Source organism: Charadrius vociferus, unplaced genomic scaffold (genome assembly GCF_000708025.1).
Source record: "Charadrius vociferus isolate BGI_N301 unplaced genomic scaffold, ASM70802v2 scaffold493, whole genome shotgun sequence".
Classification (NCBI taxonomy): domain Eukaryota; kingdom Metazoa; phylum Chordata; class Aves; order Charadriiformes; family Charadriidae; genus Charadrius; species Charadrius vociferus.
This window is the reverse complement of record NW_009647581.1, coordinates 582,034-608,681: the sequence shown is the minus strand read 5'-3', so window position 1 is coordinate 608,681 and position 26,648 is coordinate 582,034. Positions and strand designations below refer to the sequence as shown.

Genomic DNA, 26,648 nt, shown 5'->3' with positions numbered 1-26,648 from the left:
TTTTGCTGATTTAGAGCTTTGAAGTTTAGGTTACAGCCATTACAAAGATATACAAAACTACAGCAAAATCATGCCTGTGTACTGGGAAAAGGGTTTTGGGGGGGCATTTTTGTTACGACTGTTGCTTCTTCCAAATATGTTTGCAGTAGAAGTTTGCAGAAGATACAAAGCAGTGACTCGGTAGGTCGACAGCTTCGTGAGCTCTCTGCCAGCTGTGGGTTTTACCAGACCCAGCGGCCGCAGTCTGATGCAGAGATCCTTCCTGCTGTCTTGGAGCTGCGGTAGATGCGCACGCGATGCAGAGGATGCATCCAACAACTCACAACTGGACTCTAGATGTACTGTAAATTATGGAATATGACCAAATGTTGGCATTCCTTGCGGTAGATGCGCACGCGATGCAGAGGATGCATCCAACAACTCACAACTGGACTCTAGATGTACTGTAAATTATGGAATATGACCAAATGTTGGCACTCCTGATCACAAATAATAACTGACCAGCATCAAATGTTAGCTGGGCTAAGTGGAACAAGACACATCTTTAGGGAATAAGAAAGTGTTGGGCTGCTAAGGGTTATTGAGATATTCTTCCTAAAGCTTAACATGCAGCAGGAGAAATGGGAGTGTAATTAAATTTTTAATGGGAATAGACCTTTTCATGCTGACAATTCAAGACACGCTGTACTCATTAACGATTACCAGGAGCAGTGTAAGGCATTTGGTTTTATGAAGATAGCAGCCGAAGGCTTTAGAAGCGTCGTGATCGCACCGAGGTAGGTGATAACAAATGCAATCAGAAGCCCTGCTCCAAAGAGCTTACAGTCTTGGTCCTACTGAGAAGAGCATTAACCCCAACCACTTGGGAAATGATGGGTGGGAAGACGCGCGGTGAGGCTCCTGCTGCAGTCTGGTACCCGGTGCTCGACTCATGGACGGGAGAGAGTGTGACCGACAGATCCGGCTACGGGCAGGGGGTTGCTGTGCTTTGCCTCTGCAAAGAGAAAGGGCCCATTTCACTTTCAGCACGGTTTCCACATTGCTCCCAGCTTCTCCTTCCACCTCTCCCTATAAAATCTCCTGCTTGGGTATCACTGCCTGAGGTAAGAGCTGCGCTACGGCGTTGGGTCCTGCGCTAGAGCCTAGTTTATAGTCTTCACTGCCTGTGCTTGTAGAAGGAGATGGAAGGGATGTTTCAGGAGATGCTGTAGGAGAGAAAAGAAACAGAATTAACATGGACCTGGGTGCTGTTCCAATAGAGCAGTGCCCAAATAAAACCAGCAAACCAAGGAGCAGGAACTTGGGGGGGTAGGATGGGGCTATCCATCCCAAATTCAGGCATGGTCAGGTATATTCTTCCTTCCTGGTTTTTGATGAGGCACAGGGTGGACTGACGGGTACGGACCAACTCTTCTTGGTGGTTTGCACTTGGGAAGTGCCCCCAACTGCTTTTTAATCCTTCCTCTCCTCGTTGGAGGAGAGCTCAACCTGCTATACTTCCACTACATTTAATTTACAGAACACAGCATCTCTAATATCTCCCTCACTGCAAGGTGGCTTTAAAAAAAAGAAAGGGGGGTGCCCAGAGTGGTTGAAGACGGTCTTGTATTCAGGTTGTATTGTGTTCTCGTTGACAGCAACCAAGACGCTTTACGTAGGGAAACTCTTGCCAGTAACAACTGTGTATGCTTCTTTGTGTTGTTTCCCAATGCTGCCTACGTTCATAGAAACACACTGTCACCAACCTTGATTTCTTTTTTTTTTTTTTTAATCTTGTGGTGTTAAATAGCATCTCAAAATCCCTCAGGATCATGCTATTATGTGAAAGCTTCTCTTTTGGAAGCATGTTTCCAGACTTCATATTAAAGAATTCAGTGAGGGGAGCTGTGAACTCTGATTCAGGTGTAATGCTTAAGTGCATAAATAAACCTAAAGGGCTTTTTTTTAACTGCATCTCCAATTCAGTCCCTTCATTATGCTGACACTAATAGCGTAAAAATGGACACATACGGTTTGGAGCGGCGTGAATCACAGAGCTCATGTTGCTTGGGAGGACGTGTCCTGGCAGCGGTTCCAGGTTGAGGTTGGGAGGTCCCGACTGGTACTGGAGATCAACGGTGGTTCCTGCAGTGAAAGTGGGAAAAGTCATCATTCTTTGCATAGTTACCGAGACTGCAGATGCTCTGGGCCAAGTCTCTTCTTTGCAGATAATGTGGGAGACCTCTGTGGGTGGGGGTTAATGTCCTGGCTTGTCTTCGCTTCCTTCCTTCTCCGCTCTCCTCTTTGCTCTCAGCCTTCTCACTGTCTAGGGACAACCTCCCAGGATGGCTCAGGTTTCAGCTGGTATCCGACTGCACTCTTCATCTGTCTCTGTGTGTGTCCCAATCACTGTTCTTTTCAGGGTTTCCCATATAGTTATAACTTTTGCATATTGCTAACAAAAAAAAACATGTTGTCGCCTTGCAAACTGCATCAGTTTGGTAGGTTGCCTAAAATTTGAGTGCCCCACTGGTGCGAAGCACCACAGAGTGTACTCATTTCTATAGAGCTGTCCCTAGGTCAGATTTTCAGAGATCAGTTGGAAAGAAATGTCTTGGGGATTGGACCGGGGTGAGAAGAACCCATGTTCAAGCTGTAATTCAACCTGAGCCTTCACCTCCCTCCTCCCAAGACCAAATTCTCCCTACCATACATCCTCCAGAGAAGGACTCAAACCCAGACATGAAGCCCCATAATGGTTTTGAAATAAAATAACTTTGCTGTCCTTTCTCAGCAGGGTTCATACCTCCCAGCAGCATCTCCTGCAGCAAGCTGTCGATCCTGGCCACACCGAAGAGCTTCACAAACTGGACTTGCTCTATCATCTGCCAGGTGATGCTCTGCAGCGGGGGCAGCAGGAGGAGGATGTCGCTGAACCGGCCTCGGGAGTCGTACTGGCGATCGTTGATGTAGTCCTCCAGGTTGACCTGGACCTGGAAGCGCATGTTCTTCACCTTCCCAGGCTCGCTCAGGCCTTTGCAGTCTGGGAAGGGGAAAAAAAAGTGGTTAATTGCTGGCCTGTGTAACCGGAAAGTGTTACCCTGTCAGTCGGGCTCTGTAGAGGGAAAGGATGACGTCTGTGATCCTCTGACAATTATCTCTCGGAGTCTCCAAGTTTATCTGACGGATTAGCATTGGGCTGCCACTATTTCATATCTCATATGGAATAGGGAAACAGTAAGGGGAATTTGAGGGAAAAGAGTAAGAAAATAAGAACTTGCTTCAGGTGGATATGTCTGGCTACTGCTGTTAGTGAAGGGGAAGCATTCAGGAGTTGAACCGTATTTGTCTTTCCAGGGAATTTCCCCTGAAAACTTTGCATCCTAAGTACTGCCACTAAATCCATGCAGGTTTAGTGCCTTTCTGCTGCAAATACACCCGCTGCAGCATCAGATTCTTGTCCTGATTTCCCGTCTGTGGCCTGTGGTCAATCCATTTTTCATGGAGCACTGGTCCAGCTTTGCTTAATCATCGAGTAAATGTGCACTCTGGGTAGGATGAAGTGCCGGGATTTACAGCTTTCTACTCCTGCCTCTCCTGCTACCTAAAACTGAGATTTCTGGCTCACTGGACCATTTCTTTCACTGTCTACAAAGAATCCACAAGCACCACATTTCAGAGACAAAGATTAGACAAAGTGGTTAACACATTATTGTACATTAGTGTGTAACTCCATGGACATGCCTGCTTGTTAGCATGAACGAATTTCACATCTGTAGAGCTTCACACTTTTTCATTTTAGATAAAATCACAGCGCCTCACTGTTGCAATGATCTAAAGCTTCATGGAGATACTGATCAGCTGAGAAGGTAATTTGTCAAACTCAATTTAATAACGCGATCCTTATTCAGATTTGGAGCAGGCTCTTTGGCGAGCTGAAGTTTGTGATGTTTGTAAAACACCTGTATCTTGACTTCAAATCAGCAAACACAGCAAAAAATAAGTCATGGAAGGTGCTCTAATTTCTCTATGCTAATAGATGCCAGAGACAAAAGGGACTTGGGATTGTTCCCCCATCTCTTCTCCAAGCTACAAGGCAATACATGTGAAAAGTACCCAAGTGTCATACCAAGGGGGGGGTTGCATGTGTGCTGTAGGCACGTAGAAACAGGAGTGTTTGGGGAGAACCTGGGCTGAGAGAGAAACCCCCGTGTTTGTGGAATAAGAATACAGCAAAGGTTCAAAACAAGCTTTTGTTTCCCTCCTCTCCTCTCCATCCTGTGCTGATCAGCCCTGCCCTCGGTCGGTACCGGCTGCCAGCAGGATCCATTAACAGACATCCTGGAGGTTTCTGGGTACTCTGAACAGTCCGGCTCTCTGTGGTTTTTAATGCTGCTTTCTGTACTCTGATGGATGCTCCACGCTGCTGCTCAGTTGATTCACTTCACTTATGCATAATTCACTATAGGCATATACATCCTAAATAGTCATGTCCTTCATTGCAGACTGATGGGCTTTCCTGAAGCCAAGCTACAGAAGCAGCAAACATCCTCCAGGGTCTGCAGAGTCTTGCACATCAGTCCAGCTGGAGATAATACTTGCTAAATAGTGAAGTGTTCAGGAGTAGGTCACTTCTAACGTGTCCTTGCTGCACTGCTAAGTATTTCTCATTACAGCAGTGGCAGGGGAATATGTACAGCTGCTGCCAAGGGGTTCTGCTGGTGACCGGAGAGCCCTCAGCTCCTTTCCCAGCCCCATGCTTGGCAATCAGGAAGGAAGCTTACCTGGATCAAAGAAGATGATGGCTTTAAGGCAAGCGTACTCATTGTCATCGATCTGGATGTCCCGCAAGGGCTTCACCAACTCGTCCAAGATTCTCGTGGCCACACGAGCGATTTCCAGTTCTGGGCAGTGCATTGGGATGATGAAGTCATTCCCTGGGGAGACAAGAGAAATTCACTGTCAGATTTTCACTCCAGCTCTGCAGCCACGGTCTCATCCAGAAGTTATGCGGAGGCACGTTGCCAGATAGTCCCACTGCCCGTGTGCAGCCGATTTCCAGTGTGCAGCTTCATGCTCAGATGCACGATTGAGAAGCAAGCTGTGGAGCTCATTCTTTGGTCCTTAATTATCTCGTTTGCACCCACACGACACACAAAGCCTGCTCCATGTTCTGCTCTGGTTTACCCTCTCTTATACCTAGCATCTGTTTGCAAGTGGTGTTGCATCTTTATTTTTGTTTAAAAAAACAAAAACAAAATCACACCAAAGTTCTCCTTCCCTCTTTTCTTTAATATGTAGCTTTCAAGGTCAGTATTGTCATTTTTTTGAAGAATGATCCCACCTGTGGTTTTGGTGGCAGAGAGCTACATGAAAAAGAAATACCTATTTACACTATAATTTTTAATAGGCGTTTTTGCTTAGTTTTTAAGCACCGATACCCAAACACCTCATTGCCCGTGTCCCGGCAATTTCAGTTACAAACACAAGGCAACGCAGCTTGAGATGCCATTTAAATATTGGTGGTTTTCTCACCCACAATTTCAAAGCACTATGGGAACAATTGTAAAAGTTCCAGCGAATTTACTTGCTCCTTTTTACGCTTCTCCAGAGACCTTCTCAAGCCCTTAGTCTCGAGCCAGATGTGCAGACCATGCCCAGGAGCGCAGAGAGGATTTCAGGCAGGATACACGGCAATGACTCAGGTGTGCGAATTATAAAAGTGGGAGTGTATTTCACTGCTTTACCTAATAACAGAAAATCGGTGTATGGTATGGACCGCTTGGCCACCCCGAGGAGCAGGTGTTCCCCTGCATGGGCTCTGAGCAAGGCAACCTGGAGAGGGCACAGAAAAAAGAAATTATATTACTTTTGAAAAGCAGAGAACAGAAAGGTGAGCTGTTGCCGTTTAGATTAAGCCAAACTGGGTGTTTGTTTAGATATGTCAGATCCACAGATAAAGTACTATTAAGAGCTAGAAATTATTACTGTATCTTCACTTTTCAGAAGGGCTGTGCTCATGGCAAATTAGATAAAAAGTTGTTTTCAACTGAAAGAGCAAAGAAGGGTTTGAGTAGCTTGAGTTCTTAAGAAATAAATATCTTTTATAATCAACTATCAGGTATCAACAAAGGGAAAAGCAGTCCTTTCTGCCTGGATCTTTGTGCATACTGAAGTGACCAACTCTGCTGTATTTCTGGGGATTTTGGCTGCTGGACTAATTTTGATTGATCCCTTGTCGTTTATTATTCTTTCTCTCCTGCTAGTTTATTGCTCTGCACAGGGTGATCCATATGTTAACGTCAGATCCCCCTGTTGAAAGGTATGGCTGGGAATTCCTAGCGAAGGCAACGGGTTTGCAGGGAAAAGGCATTTGCGTTTTACCTGGTCATCAAGTGGGAGCTCACAAAACGCCGGGATGTATTTTGCCCATTCAACCAGCACCAGAAGCTGCTGTTTCATGGATTCACACACATCATTGATAGTTGCAACCTTCTTCATTGCAATGTCCGCGCTGTGCACCGGACTCAGCGATGAATACTGGAAGACAAACAACCTGGTTGCACTGGGACCAGATCTGTGCTGTTTTCTCATTCTCCATAGCAAAGATTCATTGATAACACGGAGTGCCTTCACAGGCATTAACCTCATCAGGTCATTGAGAAGGCGGTTGCTGGTGTGGTTGCACGCTGATTGGCTCAGTGGCGTATAGCATCCACTGTAGAGCCCATGGCAAAGCCTCCACGAGGTGGTGCTCGGTCCCAACAGACACCCCATCCTCCTCCGCCTCCTTCCCCACTCTCCAGGCTGGCTCAGGAAAAAGTCTGATTAATATTCCCATTCCCAGCAGTAGCCAGCAGCACTGGGTCTCAGCTTCTCATCAATCTCCTAAACCAGCCAAATGCATGAAGTGCATCCAGCCTTTCTCCCCCAAGTAGCTGTCTGGGACACAAAAACCCCATTTCCATCTCTAAAGAGCTGCGTGGGGGGAGAGGGTTAAAAGGTAATAATTTGTGAAAAGGAAGCGGACGCATTGCTGCATGTAATATGCAACATCTGGACCGTATGTTTCAGTGGAGAAAGAATATTTGCATAAGAATTTAACGGATGCGCAGGGTGAAATTCATTGTGGAGCATGGAAGAAGAAAGCAATCAGCGTTAGCTGAAGCCCAGCAACGTTATTAGCTTTATTTTGCTCCCCTAAAATTGTTGTACAAGAAAAGACACAACCGACCATGACGGGAACATTACGTTCTGAGCAGGACAGAGTGTGCTGCAAGGAGGGATAATCTTCTGCATGAAATGCAATGAGTTTTTAAGGCTGCAGCAACAATTTAGGCTGGGGGCAGAGGGGACCCAGGCTCTGCAACATCCCTCAGCCCTTGGAATCTCAGCTTTGCATCTCACATGCCAACAGCTGCATCTGCTCCTTGATAATGCACTAAAGATTTTTACTGTCTGCTTTTGGATATCTTTAATGCCTTTTCTCCCCTGTGGCTTTGTGCAAGAGACATCCAAGGGCAGAAAAAGATCCAGCCCTGGTTGGTTTAGTGAGTTCGTAACCCCACGTGGAGTAGCTGAAGGCCACATTTGGAGGGCTGTCCCCGCGTTTCATACCTGCTGCGCCATGGCCTCAGCCTGAGTGAGCACGTTGATGGAGAGCGAGCCGTTGTCCTCGTAGCTGCTCCTGCGGATGCTGATCCTGTCGCGCTCATTCTGCACGGCTGAAATGACAGTGAGCAGTGGCTGTGTTAGCCAGAAACCCCCCACACAACCTATGGCTGCTGTTACCTGTGCTCCCCAAACAGGAGTGGATGGGACTTTACTGCCTGCAAGACCCTCCACCCTTGTTGGACACTGGAACAGGATTAAACAGGTCCCTGGGGAGAGGAAAAGGCCACCAGAGAGGGAGAAGACAAAGCTCGGGAGCAATGGAGGGAAATAGGGCCATCAGAGCAACATCTGTGGGGCGTTAGCTGGTCCCTCTGGGTTTGATGCAGCTCATGGGGAGTTTGATGTCAACCCTTTTCACCTGTGCTGCTGCAGCCCTGGCCTCTGATAACCTTTTTGCTGTGTCTGCACTGAGGACTCCCTGCCTGAGCTCCTGGTGCAGCAGGGTGCTCTTGAGGTTGCTCTGATCCCACCTCAGCGCAGCCTTGAAGTGTCCCTCGCCCCTGAGTCATCGCAGGCGGTGATCCCCAGGGGACATCTCCACCACTCATGGGGAGCAGGAAGCTCCAAATTTGCCAATCCCACCTTAAAACCATTCCCTCAGCCTTTTCCATCACACTGCTGATTTCAAAGAGCCTGGAACGCTGCCGGCACACAGCCAAGGGAACAAACCAGGCCAGGGCTTATCTCCAGCTCTGCTGGCACCCTGTGCAAATCACTGCTGCAAATCAGTTCAGAGTGTCCTGTTTGATAACAGTGATACAACCCACCTTGGACACACTATAGTGACCACAGCAGAGTGAAGATCAGCCCTGGGCATTTTGCAAAGAGGAAGGTATGGCCATGCCACGGCAAATTAGGAAAAACCCACTGATTTTCTGAGGTCTATTCACCCTTTAAACCACCCTTTTCCCTGAAGCACAAGCCCCATCTAGCCCCACGCTCCATCCACCCTACGCATTAAACACAAGGGATTTATTGCACTTCGGCAGCTTGTTTTTTGCAATGCAGGCTCCAAGAACTGACTCGCCTCCACTGCAGCCATCAGGTAAAACAGCAGCAGAGAAAAAAAAGCAGAATTTAGGCTTCGTCCAACCTTGGTTTCAGTGCTAGTTTCTCCCCAGGGCCCTGCCTCCGTCCAGCAATAAACAAGCCCCCATGGGGCTGGAGGAAGGAGCCTGAACGCGGACTCAGCGTTTTCCTGACAGCTCGTACATCTTGGCTACGTACAGCTCAGAAAGGCAACTGTCAGGTCTTTAAAGCAGAGGAAGCGGGAATATTTAGCATGTGGGAATAATGCCGCACATCCCTCCGCCTTCATACAGCAATTCCATGCTCGCTTTTGGTTTTATTTAGGGGGAATGACTCAGACATAGCTGTCAAAGCGCGACTCATTCTGTGCTTTAACCCCTTGGATGTGAAGCAATGCAGTTTTGTCTCGAAAGTGGCCACTGGAGAAGATTTTTCCAGCTGCAAAGATTTTTTTGCCGAGTCAGCAAAATCATTTCGCCATCACTCTTTCGAGACTTTACCTCGCAGCTGGCCCTTGCTTTAGAGGAAGCATTGCTCTTTGCGTGGGGCACGTTTCTCTGAATTCATGCATAGGAGGAGACATGGGCACCGTTTCACACACAGGGTGGGAAGGGGTTGGGTTTTTTTGCCAACTCAGGTCCAACCGCTGCTCTGTTTTCCTAACTGGCCTCTGATGAGAGGCCAACAAAGTGAAAGGGCAGTAAGCAAGCAACAGTGACAAGAATCAATATCTCCTGTTATCGGCAGTATTTATTTTCCAGGCTTTGGGGCTCAGCGCTGCTGTCAGTCAGTTCCCGCTCACTGCAGAGCTGGATGTGTTTTGGGGGGTCTCTGCTGGGGTCCAGTCACCAAAGGCATCCTGCACCCCGGAGCCCGCCTTGCCTGGATGGCTGCAAGGGGCTGGGTGGGTCCATCGGTTTGTATAAGGTGCAACACATCTCACTGCAGCCTTTTCGGGCTGTGGGTACGACGTAAAGGCAATTAGACATCAATTTAGAGAAAAAGCAACTACAGCCCTTGGGAGGCTCTGCTAACCTACCTTAGACAGCAGCGCACGTTACCCTATGCATGGGGCAGGGGGTGATGGAAAAGGCTGTTCAGCCAGGGATCCCCACCAGTCTGAAGGTGAGGGTGGTTATAGGAGCCATAATCTGTGATTAATCTTCAGAATAGATTAACCCTTCATGGCCTTTTTTTGATACAACACAAAGGCGAGCGGCAGCATCCAGCACTGGGTAGAAACAAGCCCACCCAAATCCATGTCATCGTTGACGTCATTGGAAAGTCCCCACCCAACCTTCTACGCCCGGTTTCATATCAGATGCTCTCCCATGTAGATCTCTGGGGGTGACGGGGCTCTTTTTGCTCACTTCTAAGAAAAGGTACAAATTGTGCCTTTCCAACTGAGTTACACATCTTATTTCGCATACGTCCGACAAACCTAGTCCTCGTCCTAGTCCCTGATGATAGACTCCTTTAAGAATCTTCAGCCTGTTTTTCTCCTGGGTCCTTTTATGGCACATATTTCAGTGCTTCCCTCATGCTCTGATAAGCTCAATCTTCAAGTGTAAGTGGATGGTACAGACCGACTTTCTCAAGGTGATTTGGGTGTTATCGCTGAAAGTACCCAAGATGCGATGGAATTAGATACAAAAGGGAGTTAATGTTTTACCTGCCACAAAATTAATCTATTACTGTGTGGTAATTATATTGCTATATTTATTGTGCTTGTAAAAGGGAAGGGATAGGTCACTTGTGGTGAGGCATCGGGAGGGCTCGAGGGGTGGGCTGGTGCTGAGGGTGCTCACGGTTGGATGTCATCGTGGCTTTGCAGCCCACAAAACTCAGCAAACTTGCAGGAAGGTCTAAAATCCCAGTGCTGGATCCCACTGTCTCCCAGGGACTACTGTTTCTAGTATATGCCTGGCAAAAGCTTTGTTTGTCCTTTTTTTTTTTTCTTTAATGCTGTCCTCTACACAGCATTCCAGTTCCCAAAGCCAGTAAATACTGGGAAGGGCCACTGCAGCAAGGGGACGTCAGTGGGAGGGAGTCCCCACGACACTGCTGGACATGGACAGCACAGCCCCGACCCGGGTTTTTCCTCAGGGAAATCAGAGAGAGGGCTGGATGGTGCCCGCGTCTCCCCCTGGGGAGTTGTCCACAGCTACGGCATGTCCTGACTGTGGGAAGCGAGACGGGAAAACAAACATATTCTCCATGTGACGCAGAGGAGCCATCGGAGGGGGTTTGTCATTTGGAGCAAGTCGGGGTCCTTCTGCTGCGAGTGCGTGAAGGATGCGGTTGGCCAGGCCGGCTGCGGGGCACGTGCGTCGGCCCTTGAGCAAACAGCGGTGTGTTTGTGAGATTGCAACAAACCCCCGTTTCCCAAACACATTGTCCTTGCTGCCTTGCCACATAGGCACAGGGCATGTGGTGGGGACCCACCACGGAGTCCAGTAAAAACCCGGGCACAGGCGTTGGGTGGAAGGGGACAGCAGCGAACCAGTAACTTTCCACGGTAACTGCAGAGGTTAAAGCCCTGCCTGCATGGGAGTTACCGTTTCCATTATTATTCCACTAAAACATCCCATTTAATGCTGATGGGGTTTGAAACATATTAATAAATGGTATAACGAGAGAGCAGGAGGAGGGAGGCGCGACTGCCCCAGCGTGGTGGTGGCCATCACCAGCGCTCACAGCGTTTCTGTCTCCACCGGTAGATTTACCCCTTCTGCTGCCTGGTTAATTTGTGTGCACAAATAACTTTTTTTCTCCCCAGGCTACTTCTGATTTTGCAGGTGTGGTATATTTTATTTGTAAATAAAGCCCGATGGTACATGCACATTTAATCCTTTCATGGGCTTTTGGCCTGATTTACGACTACCGCAAAGCAGGGAAGATCCTTTAACTTTTCCGTCCACTTTTGCAATAAACTGCAGCCCTAACCTTCTAAAAGATGGCAGAAGAGATGTGCAAACAAAAGGTATGAAACAAGATAGAGGTCCTGTGAAACACTAGTAAAACTGTCCTATAAACCCATCCAATTTAACAAATATAAAGAAAAAATAACCTCTAATCCTCCCACTGTGTTGTTGCTGTAAGTGGTACAATAATTCTTTTTACATCTGCGTAAAACTAAAGGAGTTCTTGTACATTCATAAATTACTTTAAAGGAGATGAGAGGTTAAATATTAACCCCTCTTTTTTTCACTGGCAAACTGAATCTTGACAGCACAGTGCTGGCATTTCAAAAGGCTTCCAGGTTTTCAGACGCTCAACTCCATGTGAGCAGATGACCTGGCTGACTTGAAAAATCACACCCTGCTAATTTATTCAAGGTTAAACATGATCTCAGTAAGATGCTAAAAATAGTATCCTGCTGTTTTCTTTGGGTGTTTAAGTATCTGGTCCACTCCTCATCCACTGATGCTGTAGTGACCAAAAACCTGTCCAGTAGCATTGTGCAAAACAATAGAAATCAAACCTTCTCCTGTGCAAAGAGAGAAAATCAGAAAGAATAACCAGAAAATCCCTGAAACACCCAGACCACCCTGCAGTACAGTCCCAGCCTTAAACACAACACAAGAATAAAGGAGTGAATCTCCTGTAAAAATCTTAAATCCTGATCTTAGTGGCGTTTCAGAAGACAAGAAGGGGTTTGCGTTCAAGCGAACCTTCTCCTTTCCCCTCATCCCAACTTTAATGATTGTTTTCTTGTAGTTATTAAAGTGAATTATTGATACCAAAAATGTAATTGGGGTAGGAGTGTTTCTGAATGAGCTAATTTCTAGGAAATCTGGGGACTGGACTTTCCACGAGACTCAAGTTTTGGCCCTTTGTTTCTCTTGCTGGCGCCGATGGAACCTGGATCCCATCTCAACGCACAAGCCTGGCGGTGTAGGGCTTATGTGTGGGACAGTTCTGATCCCTTCCGAAAGAGGGATCAAATTGAGAGAGTACAAACAAGACAATCTGAAGGACCCTACTGATGTTTTTCTCAACCTCTGCCCAAACCCATAGTCAACCTATGGCCCGACCGCACTGCGCTCTCAGGACCAGCCCATGCTGAGACCCTCAGCCCTGCACCTACACTGCTGCCCCTATAGACAGCCGGTTTAAAGCTAGCTCAGGTATTCACATCATATGGCTTTTTATTTAGACAGAAATTTCCCTTCTACCAGGCTAGATAACATAGCTGCTCACAATTTCTTATCCACTAGAATTGTTTCCAAAATGGAAAAGCAGAGAAAAAGAAAGATCCAAATGTGTCACATCATGTCTTACAGCAGAGGAAGACTGGAAAAAAACCCAACACTCTGGATCCAGAATTACAGTTTATCGTTTAGTTTTGCTGGGGAACAACAAGTTTTCCAATATCCCACACACCCTCATCAGGCAGTGGGTCAGCGGGGCGCCGGCGGTGGGGAGCAGGAGAGGGTGACACATCCCTGCTAACCCCACCCCAGGTGTATTGTCACAGATAGGCTGGGAAAAGGCTCGTTTCCAGCTTCTTCCCCTCTACTGCGAATAAACAATGCTCTTACCGCACCCTGGAAAGTCTGATTGCTATTACATGGGCTGGCCGAAAAGCAGTGGGCCAGAAAAAGCGAGTGACAAACTCTTGCGTGCCAGTGCTGGGACGACAGGACACACTGAGCATGAAGCTGTGGTCTCCCAACAGGAATCGGTGCATGCCACCAAAAAGTTAGGCACAAACATTTGTATCATCCTCCTGCTCCATCCCAAGATGTGGCTTCTCTTTTTCCCTAATGCTTCGCAATACTGTTTAATATTAATCTAGAACCACCCTAAAGCAAATAACTGTGTTCTTGTTGTGCACACAATTGTGCAAGAAAATTTCTTTCACAGTCCTGCACACATGCTTTGGATACAGGACTGGTCAGCTAAGCTAATTTCTGCAAAGCCGTTGCTCAAGGTGCTTTAAAATCTTCTTTACCAAACACACGAGCCGTTTGTGAGCACGCAACCTGACTGTGCGCTCATAAAAACGTTTCAAAGAATGTGACTATGTGGAACTTGAAAATGAGTCATCTTCCATCAAGCTGCAATCAATAACGAAGGCATGAGCCAAGGTTTTATAACTTTTACCACAAAAGCAATAAAAATCATGCTTCAGCTCAAAGAATGGAGCTGATAACCAGATTTCAGCCTTTCCAAGCTGCAGAGCTTGCTGCATCGGCAACTGGCTCCATCCCCATCTAGAACTGACCAGATATGCTTCGGTTTGGTCTTTATGACTTTGAGGGCTATTTTTTTCCCATCTGCCGTATTTACTCCATTTCTCCTAAATTAAACCATCAGGCATTTTGGTACATCCATGACCTATGCCGAATTGCGAGACACCCTTGCTCTCAGGAAAACATATGGTCAGAAGGTTGGAAAGATTTTTTTCATCACCAGTGAAATCTTATGAATTACCAGAAATCGGTGAAAAATTTCCCCTTGGTTTCAGTGGGACCATGATTTCACCCCTTGGGTGAGGGGTGTTTAACTCAGGGGCATGGAAAGAAACTCTCAAGTTCCTTTCTAGCTCCCTCACCCTTTAGCTGTCTGTGGGTTGGAAAACAGCACAAATGAAGGGTGAAGAGTGATGAAACCATCACCAAACCACCTGCACATCACGGGGGTGTTCCATCTGTTGTGGGTTGGGCCCCCACTTTCCTAAGCACACAACGGACAAACAGAGTCTCCATCCAGAAAGCTTGGACTAGGTAAAATAGCATCATGCATGCTCTCCCACTATGCAAAGATGGAATGATTTGGTCTCCAGAGGTCCCTTCCAACCCTGACCATTCTGTCATTCTGTGATCAGAGATCAGAAATGCTGTGACAGGTCCCAAACTTTCCCAGGGAAGCTGCCTGTAGAGGGTGAAGGCACCCCTTAACAGAAGTGTTTCTTCTCTTGCTTAGCATTAGGCACCGTAACACTTAGTATGTCCTTTGGTGCCTTGGAAGGGCACTTCCTGATGGTCGCTGGTACCCAAATGTTCTACAGCGCCCCACCTCCCTCTTCATACAACCAATGTGAAGTACAACAAAAGCCATCAGACAGCATTGGATTGGCCCTTCAGTACTGGTGCTGACAGTGGCTCTACAGTCCTGCTGCAGCCACCATGAGGACAGCACTACCGAAGGGTTTCACTCTGACTCAGGTCCCAGCTCGGGGGACACAGGAGTTGGCTGCCTCTGTGCTCTGTGCCACGGAGGAGCAGCTCTCACACCATAAGGCACCGTCTTCAGGCTGTACCTTGCCCTAAGGGTTGCACCAAGCTACACGAGCATCAGCCAAGTCAACTGCCAAACGCTATTCTGCAGTAGCCAACTGTTGGCATTTATGAGATTGAGGATGACAGGTCCTTATTGACATCGTCACAGCTGGGTTTAGGAGTCGAACTAGCAGGTACACAGCAAGGGAATTGCTGTTGTGAAGCACTTAGTGACCAAATAAACCCTGAGGAAGCCCATCCCTTTCCCAGTATAAAAATACCGCAGAGACCAGCATCCCAGGATGGGCGAATACTGTCACAAGGCTCTAATTGAAGGTCCTATCTGATAAGATAGGAAATGGGGCTTTCAGCTTTGACAACAAGAAATCTCTCACTGCGGTACACGAGCATCATCTCCCCGGGCCAGGGCTGCCGCTGCTCTCCACCACACTCTGCAGTGGGAGTAGGGCCAGAGGCAGCAGCAGGCGTTTTTGAAATGTCTGTTTGCACCTACCTTCTTTCTTCATGCCAGCCCTGAAGCACTTCTTCAGCCTGCAGTACCTGCACTGGTTCCTCTTGTCTTTGTCTATCACACACTGTCGGCTGAACCTGGGAGGAGATGGGAAATAAAACGTGGAGCAACCAGCCTGGGATCTGCACCCCACTCACCCCGAGCAGCCCCAAACACAGTCCCAGACCTCACTGAACTACACATTGCCTGAACCCAGAGAAGCGCCAAAGGTTTGCAAGAAATGGATTGAATCAATGTTGGCCTGGCCCAGTTCCTCATCTTCCCCACGGCCGTTCCTGCCAGCTGAGAGCGCAGCCATTTCAGACCACCCACCCTGCGAGGACTGTGATGGTTTTGGCTGTGAAAGCGTGACTGTGACTCAAGTTGTGCCGGTGCCTGGGAGTGTAGGAACTCCATCTCCCACTTTTAGTTATTGGGTGTTGGGCGTTGGAGCTCGTTTGATCCCGCTTGTTAGCACTGCCCTGCTTTGCGGAGAATAATTACACTATGGACCACAAGCCCTTCTGTGTCTGCAGCTTGTTTTGGAGGCACGTGGCTTCCCAATTGCTATTCATTTCAGTGGACGTTTTAGGAGCCTATGTGCTGTTCCAGCGGTGACGCCCGTAGACTTGGCAGCTCTTGCCACGGTGGGTGAAGTGAAGGAAGAGGGATCTGCCACGCAGAGAGGAGACGACGTGGGTTGCTCCGGGACCATCATCAGGTTGTAAAAGCTGAGGCAGTTTCCCAGACTGGTAAAAAGCCAAAGGTACAAAGGGCCGAAGGCTTTCCAAGGAATTCACGTCTGCGATAAACAACAGAGCTCCGAGCTGGGCTAAATACAGCGCAGCTCACCAAATAAGGATTTGTAGACAAGTATTTGCCATTTACTTGCCTTCAACGCTGTGGATCTTCCCCAAGCTGCCAAATATCATAGAGATTCATGGGTTCCTGGGGAGGGGCAACAACTCTGCTCCCAGGGGACTGAGAGCTGAAATTTCAAAGAAACCAGTAGTAGCTGTTGCCCCATCCTGCAGGGATCCCACGGCTCCAGGGATGGGCACCGTGTGGGTGGACACTGCTGTCAGCCCCAGTGTCTTTCATGGCTGGTGTGTCCTGGAGTGATAAGGACCCCAGTGGCATTTTGAACAAACAGGGTGACTCGTGTTATAAAAATTTGGAACGCCCTTAAAGGAGGAAGAGCTCTGGAACAGAAAGAAAACTTCCAGGTTTTAATTAGAGATGAAGGGCTTGAGTGTATTTGGGTTTTTTTTCCCCCTTCCTCCTGTGCTAAAATAAACGCCATTTTTCTAAGGTCAACCAAGATAGCTGCTGTTTAATTTATAGGCTCCTCCTGGTAAAAAAATGCTCTCAAATGTATACCTGTGTGCCAAAGTGGACGTGAATCATTGCTGATCCATGCTAGGTTCTCAGAATGATTGTAAAGTCGTCAGTGATATATCAGCATACATAGTTTAATGTATTTCAAAACAAAAATGGAGAAGCTGTGAGGGAGGTGAAGGCTCCGGAGGTGATAAGTTCTTGGATGCTTGTTGCTATTTACCGGGAAAAATCAAGCAAGACTGTGTTTGAGATTAAATCTCTGGAGCTGTGGTCCTTTGCCACCTCGGCTTTCCCTGGCTGGGCTGCGATGAGGTCATGGTGTCACTCCACACCCAGAATCTGCACTAATGTATTACACACACCAGTCAAACCTCAGGTCCATAAGTTTCCTTTGATTTACACTGTGGGGAACACAGTGACAGTAAACTTGCCAAATGGATTGCTCAGTGCCACAAAAGGTGTCAGGATCCAAGATGAGACAAGACTTGGTTTAATCCTTGGCTTCCTGTCCTCTGGCCATAAACGAAACTGCAGTATTAATGTTAGTGTTCATGGCACGGTAATTGGGCATTTGGGATAGGGACCCCATTATACAACCTGATCTCCACCCCAAATTATTTACAGGGTCAATAAATTGTATTTATTTATTGCAGAAAGGGCAGGTACCTGCAGGAATAGACATGGTTCTTGCGGACGCTCCTCCTGAAGAAGCCTTTGCAGCCATCACAGCTGGATGCCCCATAGTGTTTGCCGGTCGCCCGGTCCCCGCAGATGGAGCAGAGGGAGCTGATGCCATTGGTGAGCAGGTTGGTGTTTGCTGATTCGGCTGTGATGGCCTCTGTGGGCAGAGAACAGGGACCATTAGACCCCTCTCTTACAGAAACCAGGATCAGCTGACAGCAAGTTGATTTTTTTAAGCAAAGCACGCAGTGACCCAGCCCCACACACATTTGTGCACACGCAGTATGTGTTGCTAGTAAACCCTCCAGACTGATGGTCATGCTCTTCTCAACCTCAACTGAGAACATCTCAGTTGCTTTGCTTCTGATATTGGTGTTTTCCTTTGCTTTGGTGAACAGAGAGATTTCAAGCTGAATAACGTAATATGCTCATGAGGATTTAACAATTAGCACTATTTTTCTTGACAGATGCAGAGAAACCTTACCTGGATGTGAGATATATGCTTTTGAGGGATCTAACCTCCTCAGTTAGACACCTGGAGGACATGGTTCAAAGCTGGTGCCCAAGGAAGACAAACAGAAAGCACAGAAGAGACAGCAGAGGCAGGAAGGATGGACTACTTCATGCACATGACAGAGGTGTTGGAGATAAGAGGCTGCTCTTGAGAGGTCCTCTGGAACTGGAAGAAAGAGACAGCAGCTCCCACAGGGGTCATTTGAGTTCTCCCGAGTCTGGTTCCTGCTCTGAACTGCCCTCTGAAGAGGCTCATTGCTTTCCACTGGAAAGCAATAGAGGAGTGCGGGAAGATCGACCTTCTAAATTAGGGACCTAAAATTAGGTCATATGAATGCCCTCTGTCATGTCCTCCATTTGTACCCACTCATTTGGGGCAGGAATAGCTCTGCCCCTGCCTGGCCTGTGTATACACTGCTGAAAACTCCCCTTTAAACTTCTCCCTTGGCCTTAACCACCAGACTCACTGCCCTCTTAATCCTCCCAATTTGAGGCAGAGCTTGGGGAAGAAAAAAAAAGGAAAAAAAAAAAAAGAGAGACACTTGAGAAGATGCAGATGACAGTGTTTACATCTCGTCAAGAGGAGGAATGTTTGTGGAGTCTGTCCTGACCTGGGCACTTGCTGCAGGATGGTTTTATGAATTTATCACACCTCTGGGAATATGTTCTTCGCTCCAGGGGAGCTGATCTCGTGCTACAGCGACCTCGGCAAAGTCTCTGGGACAAGACGTGTCCTGCCTTGCAGGAGAGAGGGGTGGTGATGAGAGAAGCTCCACTGCTGTTGTATTGAGCAATGACAGATCTCAGAGAAAATTATTCAAATTGGCATCTGATCTGGACAGTCTAGAGAAAGTTTTCTAATGCACAATACACAAAAATAGCTTTGGGTAATCCACACACAACATGTATATACAGAAAGGGAGAGAGAGAAGGCTATTTTTGTACATGAACACACATCAAAAATTTATAGTCAAAATATTTGAAATGCAATGAAAATTGTAATAAAAAGCCAAAAAAAAAAAAAAGCCAGTAAAGCTTTAGTTTTTCAAAAAATTGAAAGTTTTTTAGCTAAGGCTAAGACTAAGGCATTTTTAGCTGAGGCTTCACAAATGCAAAGGTCAGACCTCCTCTCACCCCCTCAAAAACCCTTTAGATCTATATTTCACCTTCTAATATATGGATGAATGAATAAGTAGGTTGTAGCAAGATGGGAACAACAAGAAAAGAAAGAATGACAGCATCAAAATCATTCTGAGGTAATAACAGGCTGTTCCCAACATCCACGTAAGATGCTCCCAGCTCTGACATTTGTCAGTAAGTGGCACGTAGGTTCTTTGCGAACATTGTCTGCGTCAGAGGTGCTTAATGGTAATTTACACTGATTTTTAGATTTTTTACTTTGATTCTTCATTTTATTTTGCTTGATAACTCGGTATTAAATGAGCTGTACTACAATATTCCTTAGAGGGTAACTGTACTGGTAAACATTTGTGCATCTGTTGCTCCATGTATTTTTTTGAAGGAACATATGACCATAAACAAATGCACCGAGTGTGCTGGATTCCATTAAAAAAAATTGCACAACAAAAATAAAGATAAGAAGGCCAATTTTCTCTTCACTCCACTCATGCTTTCTCTACTGACTTCAGAGGAATCAAGCCGAGGTCATACAGTCTGAGTCGCAAATGGGCCCTTCATCCTTCAGCTGGATCCAGATTGCAAAATGTTCCCTGATGCTGGAAAGCCTTTACTCACCAGAGAGGATTTTTTTTTTCCCTTATGTGAGTAGGATTTGTGAGGAGCTGCTTGCTGGTATAAGGAAGAAACTAATAATCTGGTCTTAAACCAAGTATTACTGCAGGAAGGACCATCCGCACTGAGCGTGAGAGAGCCTATAGAAGTTAGCAAACCAAATTTTGCCCTCACTTGTACCCATGAAAATACAAACAAGCCCATGGGCTCCAGCTGAGTTCAGTGGCTCTATGTTAGAGCGGCTAAACGCAGCTAAAAGTTCAGTCCCTGTTAGGCAGCCACCTGTGCTTCTCAGCTCGGTTGGAGGTGAACAGAAATTTTAAAAAAAAATACAGAAAAAGAAAGCCCTAAGCCAGTATGTATGTGTTAATTATGATTAACTTTAATTACAAAACCCTGTCACCAGCTAATGATGAGTTCCAAGTGAGAGTTAGCTCAGAGAAGAGCAAAGGCACAACTAATACCACGTGCATCAGAAGACTCTTTCAATGGGGCTATCAAACCTACCCAGTTTTGAGGTATTTCTGGGTTTTGCCTGGACTGGTCACTGTAGGAAAGGCAGAGGAAAGCCAGGATCCCTGCCAGCACAGTTGCCTGCCTGTGAAATCAGCTGAAAACTGTGGACTGTTTACTTCATCCCTGCCTGACACAAGGAGATAACCTGCTCAGAGCTTCATTTAACATGTTGTGACTTTCTAGAGGGGTTGCTACCTGGAGCTCAGCACCGCACTGAGGTGGGCTCGAGGGCTGCTAGGATGGATCTGTTCAGAGTCCAGCTGGCTCACAACAACTAAAACACGCTCACAACTGTCCTTACTACCGTGGAGAGAGATGCTGAGAGACGTGTATCGGTCATAGACGCTCATCACTGTGGTGTAACAGAACAGCTCCTAAGCCATGCAACAGTGCCTCTGAAATTTCTCCTGGAGAGATGCAACTGATGGCGTCCTCCAAGAAGTGACCGTAACTCATCTTGACCTTGTGTGGGTCCCAGGCTGAGCTGAAGACCTGTGGTTGTGGCCAGACTCCTTGCTAGGACTGTCCTGGACATTCACTGGCAGAAAAATCTCAAGTTTCAACCACCTTTTGTGAGTTATGTATAATCAGAGTGCAGATTGGCAACTACAGCCTACCTAGTGCTGACAAGAGCACCCCAGTGGCTTCAACAGCTTTGAGGTCAACCAAGCTCCCAACCGAAATGCATACAAATTTTTGTTACCTACTGTCTCTGTATGTACATCATGACTTAACCAGGGCTGAAACGAAGAAGCCAAGTTTTACCATGATTAGAAATGACAGTAAGGATGGTTCCAGTGAGGGTGCTGCTGGGGAGTGGTACCTGGATTCCATTCAGAGCTGGAGCTCTGCATGATATCTGACTGCTGCATACCTCTTTGCTGCTTTTTCTTTCAGTTATGTTACTGGATACACCCCTTCTAAATGCACACTGTATAAGAGAATTACCTTGCAGTACTTTCAAGAATGGCTTTTGCTTTTATCTAGCCAGAAATCCAAGCCAGTCTTGGCTCACGGCTCTGGTGCACATAATTTGCAGCTAAAATATCCCCAAGTTACATGTGCTGGGCTAGAATGTAAAGATACCATAAATGCAGGTTATAAGGCACGCACACACAGTCAAGCTCGGCGGCCAAAACCAGCGTTGTGAAACCTGTGCATACAAATGTAAGGCTGGACGGGGGCTCGCGGTGAAGCCCTGGCCACGTGCGGGTCAGCCGCTTTCTACATCAGCTTTTAGCAAATAGAGGGGAAGTTTTGGAGATAGAAAACATAGCTTTGATTTAGTGTTCCCAAATCCTACAGTAACCACAATGAAGAGGCCAGCCAGAAAGGCCAGAGCTCCTCGCACGCACGCGTGCAGCTTGCGGGACAGTCAGGCACTCTCAAATATCTTTGATGGCTTTTTCATGGTCTGAGTTGGGTCAGACTGCAGCGTTTTGCCAACGTTGTGCCCAAGTCTCAAGGATCGATGTAGAGTTTGAGTGCTGAGATGGGAAAACGAGCACCACCGTGGGAGAAAGTACTTGCCGACACTCGACTAAAGAGTTAGCGCAATACTTCAACAATGCTTCGTATTTTAAGCAAAGTGACAACTCTGACAAGAGCGTGAGGAAATGGGTATTAACAGCACATAAAACCCAAGTGAGAATATGGCTTGAAATGCCAGCCAAGGTAAAGGAAACAAGTTTGTACAGAATGGGAAAATTTCTGCAGTTACAACACATATTTTTTGAAGGAAAGACGGGATTAGCATTGATTTTTGTTAATTTCCTTTTGCCATTCTTTCTATTTAAAGCAAACATTTTTTTATACTCCTCCTTCACTCCCATAATGGATTCTATTCTTTATTTTGAATTAGTCTCAAAATATTTGACAGCTTATGGGCTGCTTAAAGGTGGAAAATCCAAAATGTACGTCTAGGCAAATCTCAAAATGGTAGCAGCTTCCTGAAGCAGAAAGCTTAGCACCGGAAGTGCTCCACATCATTAATCAACCCAAAATGTTGATGAAATAATATTCCAAAGAAGGCAAGAGTTGGTTTTAAGAAAGCATGACCTTATTTGAAAATATTCTAATTTTCACTGTAAAAATTATTCAGAATGTAAGAAACAGTCCTGAGTCCATTAGAATAAATATTGCACCCCTTTCTGTTCGTATTTACATAGAGGGCAAAACTGCCGTTACGTTTAGTAGGGGAAATATTACAGAATGATCTTGCACAGTGGGAAAGATATGATTTAAAACAACGCAGCATATTTTTTCAAAATACCTAAAATGAGATTATTTCTTGATTCCAACAACTCTGAAAATATTTCTGAAAATACAGAGCATCTGCGTGAGCTGTTATTTTGGGTTACCTATGGGAACTGAACTCAGCTGGTTAGCAATATACTTCCATGCATGGACATTTCAGGTCTTTTTTGAAGTTATTTTTACAAACTGTAGAAGAGGACACTTACCCAAGACAAACAAGCTAATTTCAAAACAGCTAGTTCCTGAGAGAACTGGTTACTCATTAACAGCTAGACAAATAACACAATACTGATCTAGATAAACTTCAGAAAAAACTCAACCTGTCAGTTCCACTGCATGAAACAACAGAGAGCCCCAAAGAGGTTTTTGTAGTTAATTTGCAAAATTACGTTGAATTTTGAGGAAAATTGTACCACTCCAAAAAGTGAAAAATATCTTGTTGTTCAGCAGCAAGTGACAAAGAGAAACATCTGTGTTAAATAACATTTCTGGAGCAGGATGGCAGATGGAAACCTTTCCGCAAGAATAAGAAATAAGATGCAGTCTATCTGGAGCTGGCAAAAAAAAATTATATATATATATTGAAAATCCTTTATTTGGGGACAGACAAGGCTTTTCTTGAAGTCAAATTAAATTCAAATTTCTTTGGGCCCTTTAACTTTACTTATCTCCTGACATCCCTCCATGTCCCACAATAATACGTCTGATCATTTTATGTTGCAGACAATAGCCCTGCTGAAACTCTGATCTTTTTTGATGAGACAGCTAATGAACAAACGTGAGACCCTGAAAATCCCACCTTAATTTCGCTAAGCTTCTTAAGAAATGAAACGAAATGCTGCCAAAACTCTCCAAAGGCATTGCTAACGTTGGAATCTTATTCAGTTATATGGTTGGTTTCGTGCTGTATGACTAAAATGTCCTTTATTTTTCACACAGTGAACAGTTAATTTTGCAGAATCGTTTTCGCTTATGTCAGAATACTTTCGACTACTCAAAACCTAAGTATCACATAATGCGCTTTATTTCTGTGAACAAAGCGGAAGTCTTTGCATATAAACACTCTCACCTCACAGCTAAGTTCTTTGTGTGCTGTAAAGGTTTTTAGACCCTCCTGGTAGCCAGAAAAAAAACATAAAGCGAGTAATGATTTGAACATTGCTTCTCAATTTAAGCACCTAGGAACAAGTTAAATTGGGCACATGGTGTATTGTCTGAGTAACAGACAAATGCCATTTAAGATGGCATTTTTTCCCCAGGATTAAACATGAACCTAAGTCGTACAAGGGGATAAAACGCACACTTTTGAGGAAGAATTATTAGTACTAACTCCTCTCATAAGTCATACAGGGGGACAAACCTATGGCATGCCATCAAGAGCGCCACCAACTTTAACAATACCTTGTGGGCTCTTCAGGACACGATGCTCAGCCCACCAAGGAAAAGAATAACTCAAAATAGGACCAGCAAGTGAAGGGGTCCCATTTCAGCCCAAACATAACTGCAAATGCAACACAAGTTGACAGGTCAGCTGCTTAAATATCCCCCCTTCCACCCTTTGCCCCATACCTCCTACCTGCCTTGCCTGGGTGTTCGGCTTTATAACAAAAGTAGTGGAGGTTATTCAAGAGGAAGCAAACAGAAATCTCACCAGTGTTATTTGGGAGCACCCGAAGGTTGTCGAATTCCAGCATGGTATAAGAGGAGTCCAAGGAGTCGACATAGTCTGGCATATCCATGTCCATGATGGACTGACAAAGCTTCATTATTACCTGTCAACAGCAAGGGAAGCGGCAAAAAACAGCCCTGCTGTCAATCACGGCCAGGGTTTCCTCCACAAAGAGAGACACCCCAGCCCTTGCGATGACAAATCATTACCCAGCTCTGCCCGCAGTCCCCTCCCCGTGCCAGGAGAGAAGGGACGAAGCCGTTCCCTCTCGCGCACAGTCCCCTCCCTTCCCGGGGTGCATCTGTGCTCTCTCGGTCCTGATAGTATGATGTAGATAAGGCCTAGACTCAAACGACTTGGATTGCATCTTCGGGTCAATACTGCCCGATTTATGGCTGTTCCTGCGCAAACATTTTGAAAAGGGCTGTGAAAAGGCGTTCGCGCACATGCGCATTCTTCCAGGGCAAAGCGGTGGTCACATCAAATAACACCTTGTACCGATGTCACCTCGCTCAGCTACTAGCTCTTAGGAAATGACCAAATGATGTCACTTGAAGCTGGTGAAGACAATGAGTCAGTGTCACCACTGGCTGAAGACTGTCAAGATAGGTCAGCATTGAGAACCTGAGGCACTACCATGGGACACCAACAGTCCTGCACACTGGATCACACCCTGAGTTACTACTGGAAGGGAAAAATGAGGCTTCATTACAGCAGGCCGCATGGTTTCACCCTGCCCATAGATAGAGCGGAGGTGACTTCTCCCACCCAGCACCCACCACCCCCGTGACCTGCATCTTCTCCAGGCAGTCCCAATCTCCCAGAGCTCCAACTGAGAAAGAGCTCGGCTGTGGTTGGGAGTTGTTAGTGCAGAAGGTTTCAAGCAATGGCAAATGATGAAAATGGAAAAGGCTGGAAGGAACCAGGCAGATTCCCTTGCAGATATGTGGTGTTGCATTTCATGCTGACCCATGCTTGGCTTTTCTGGGAAAGGCCCGTATTATGGAAATACAATTCCGGTTTTTCCCCACAGGACTGTGGTTTTGTGTTTTGGTTTTCTTTGAATTTACTGAATTTTGCACAGAAGTTCTTTCCTTGTTAAAACTCATGAGCTGTACTGCAAAAGCCTGGAAATGAAACACAGCTATGCAAAGCGACATAGCTTGAAGTGCTTGGTTTATTCTTGGTTTCGTCTTCCAGGTGCCTTCCCTGACATTACAGTTCCCTCTCCAGTGACGTTGTTTTGTGTCAGAGGGCCTTTCCTTTCCATGAGCTGTTCTGTGAGATCCAGTTCAACATCCTGTTGAATCTGGAGTAAAAGAAGAGTCTTGAGAAATAGGGAGACCTGTTGCCAGAAAATGAGCCTTGGCCAAAAGAAGAGGACTGCCAGACTGCCTGAACTCTCACTGAACCAAGGAGCAGGGCGGCCCCGTGTATCCTAGCAATCTCCAAACAGCGAGAAATGCGCCAAAACTGAGTTTTGAAATGTCTTGAAATACTGATTTTGATTTGAACCCCATTTTACTTTTATTTTTAATGGATTTTTCCATATCCTGGGGACTTACAGTGGATATTGCAATGAGTTTACTCTACATAGGCTTTTCCCCTACAAAGATTGGGTGCAGGAACACTTAGCTTTATTTTCTTATCATTTCTGGGGCATAAAATAATTTCATGTGCCATAGATATTTTTTTCCTTCTTTCCTTTTTTAAGAACATGTTGCAACTAGTGGTGCACAAATGACTCCTTGGTTAGATAAGACGTTATGTTTTTATCCTTGGACTATGCCCCCAGGCTTTCAGTAATGCCAGCATCAGCTAAGTTAGCATCTGATTAGTCGTTCTTGCCTCTTACTCAATGTCAGTCTTGATTATGCCTAATCATCTGGCACATTTTTTTTGAACTGCGCTATAGGCACAATCCTGCCTGATTCTCAGCACTCCGCTGCTGTCGCAGCTAGGAGTTCTCACATTTCTACAATTCTAGGGTTTTTTTTATGGGTTTCTTATCGTTAAAATAGCCATATTGGTATTCACCACGCTTTTGGGTAGTTGTAGCCCAGAGAGAAGACATCTGAGCTCCTGCCCTGATATCATTGGCTTTAGAGATCCCTCGATGTTCTCGATCTCTCAGTCCAAAGTGAGGGTTAAGCCTTATTTCCAAAGAAAGCTGGGCAGTGAGGATGTGCTTGGACGTTTTTCTTTCTGGGAGTGAGAAAAGGGTATTGGGAATGAGAAAAGGTTATAGAGAAAATTTCATAGTTCAGGACCAGATTTCAACATCACATCCATATTGATAATCAGGACTGACTTGTTATGGAAGGCGGTGTTGGAGTGATACTACACGGCATTTCTGTCTATTTCAAACAGATGTCAGCACCCTGTTCCAAACCACTCCAGCACAAAAGCAGCCCTGAAGAATACCAAAACTTTGCTGAGGGTTGAACAGTTTCTTCTTTTTCTTTTCCTTGCTGTCTTACATCGCTCTCTGAGTCACAGC

The 26,648-nt window shown here is 46.1% G+C and overlaps 1 protein-coding gene across 1 annotated transcript; it reads right to left on the bottom strand.

Annotated features, from left to right (window-relative positions):
* Positions 1–660: 660 nt before the first annotated feature.
* On the bottom strand, positions 661–24,301 carry LOC104282818 (hepatocyte nuclear factor 4-beta-like). The gene is made up of 10 exons (XM_009880947.1): positions 24,131–24,301; positions 17,428–17,632; positions 15,424–15,518; positions 7,597–7,703; positions 6,364–6,519; positions 5,727–5,814; positions 4,764–4,916; positions 2,786–3,022; positions 2,011–2,124; positions 661–1,205 (listed from the first exon to the last, which is right to left on the bottom strand). Exons 1-10 carry the CDS (start codon positions 24,243–24,245, stop codon positions 1,069–1,071), a joined length of 1,407 nt encoding a protein of 468 aa, XP_009879249.1. The 5' UTR covers positions 24,246–24,301; the 3' UTR covers positions 661–1,068.
* Positions 24,302–26,648: the final 2,347 nt, after the last annotated feature.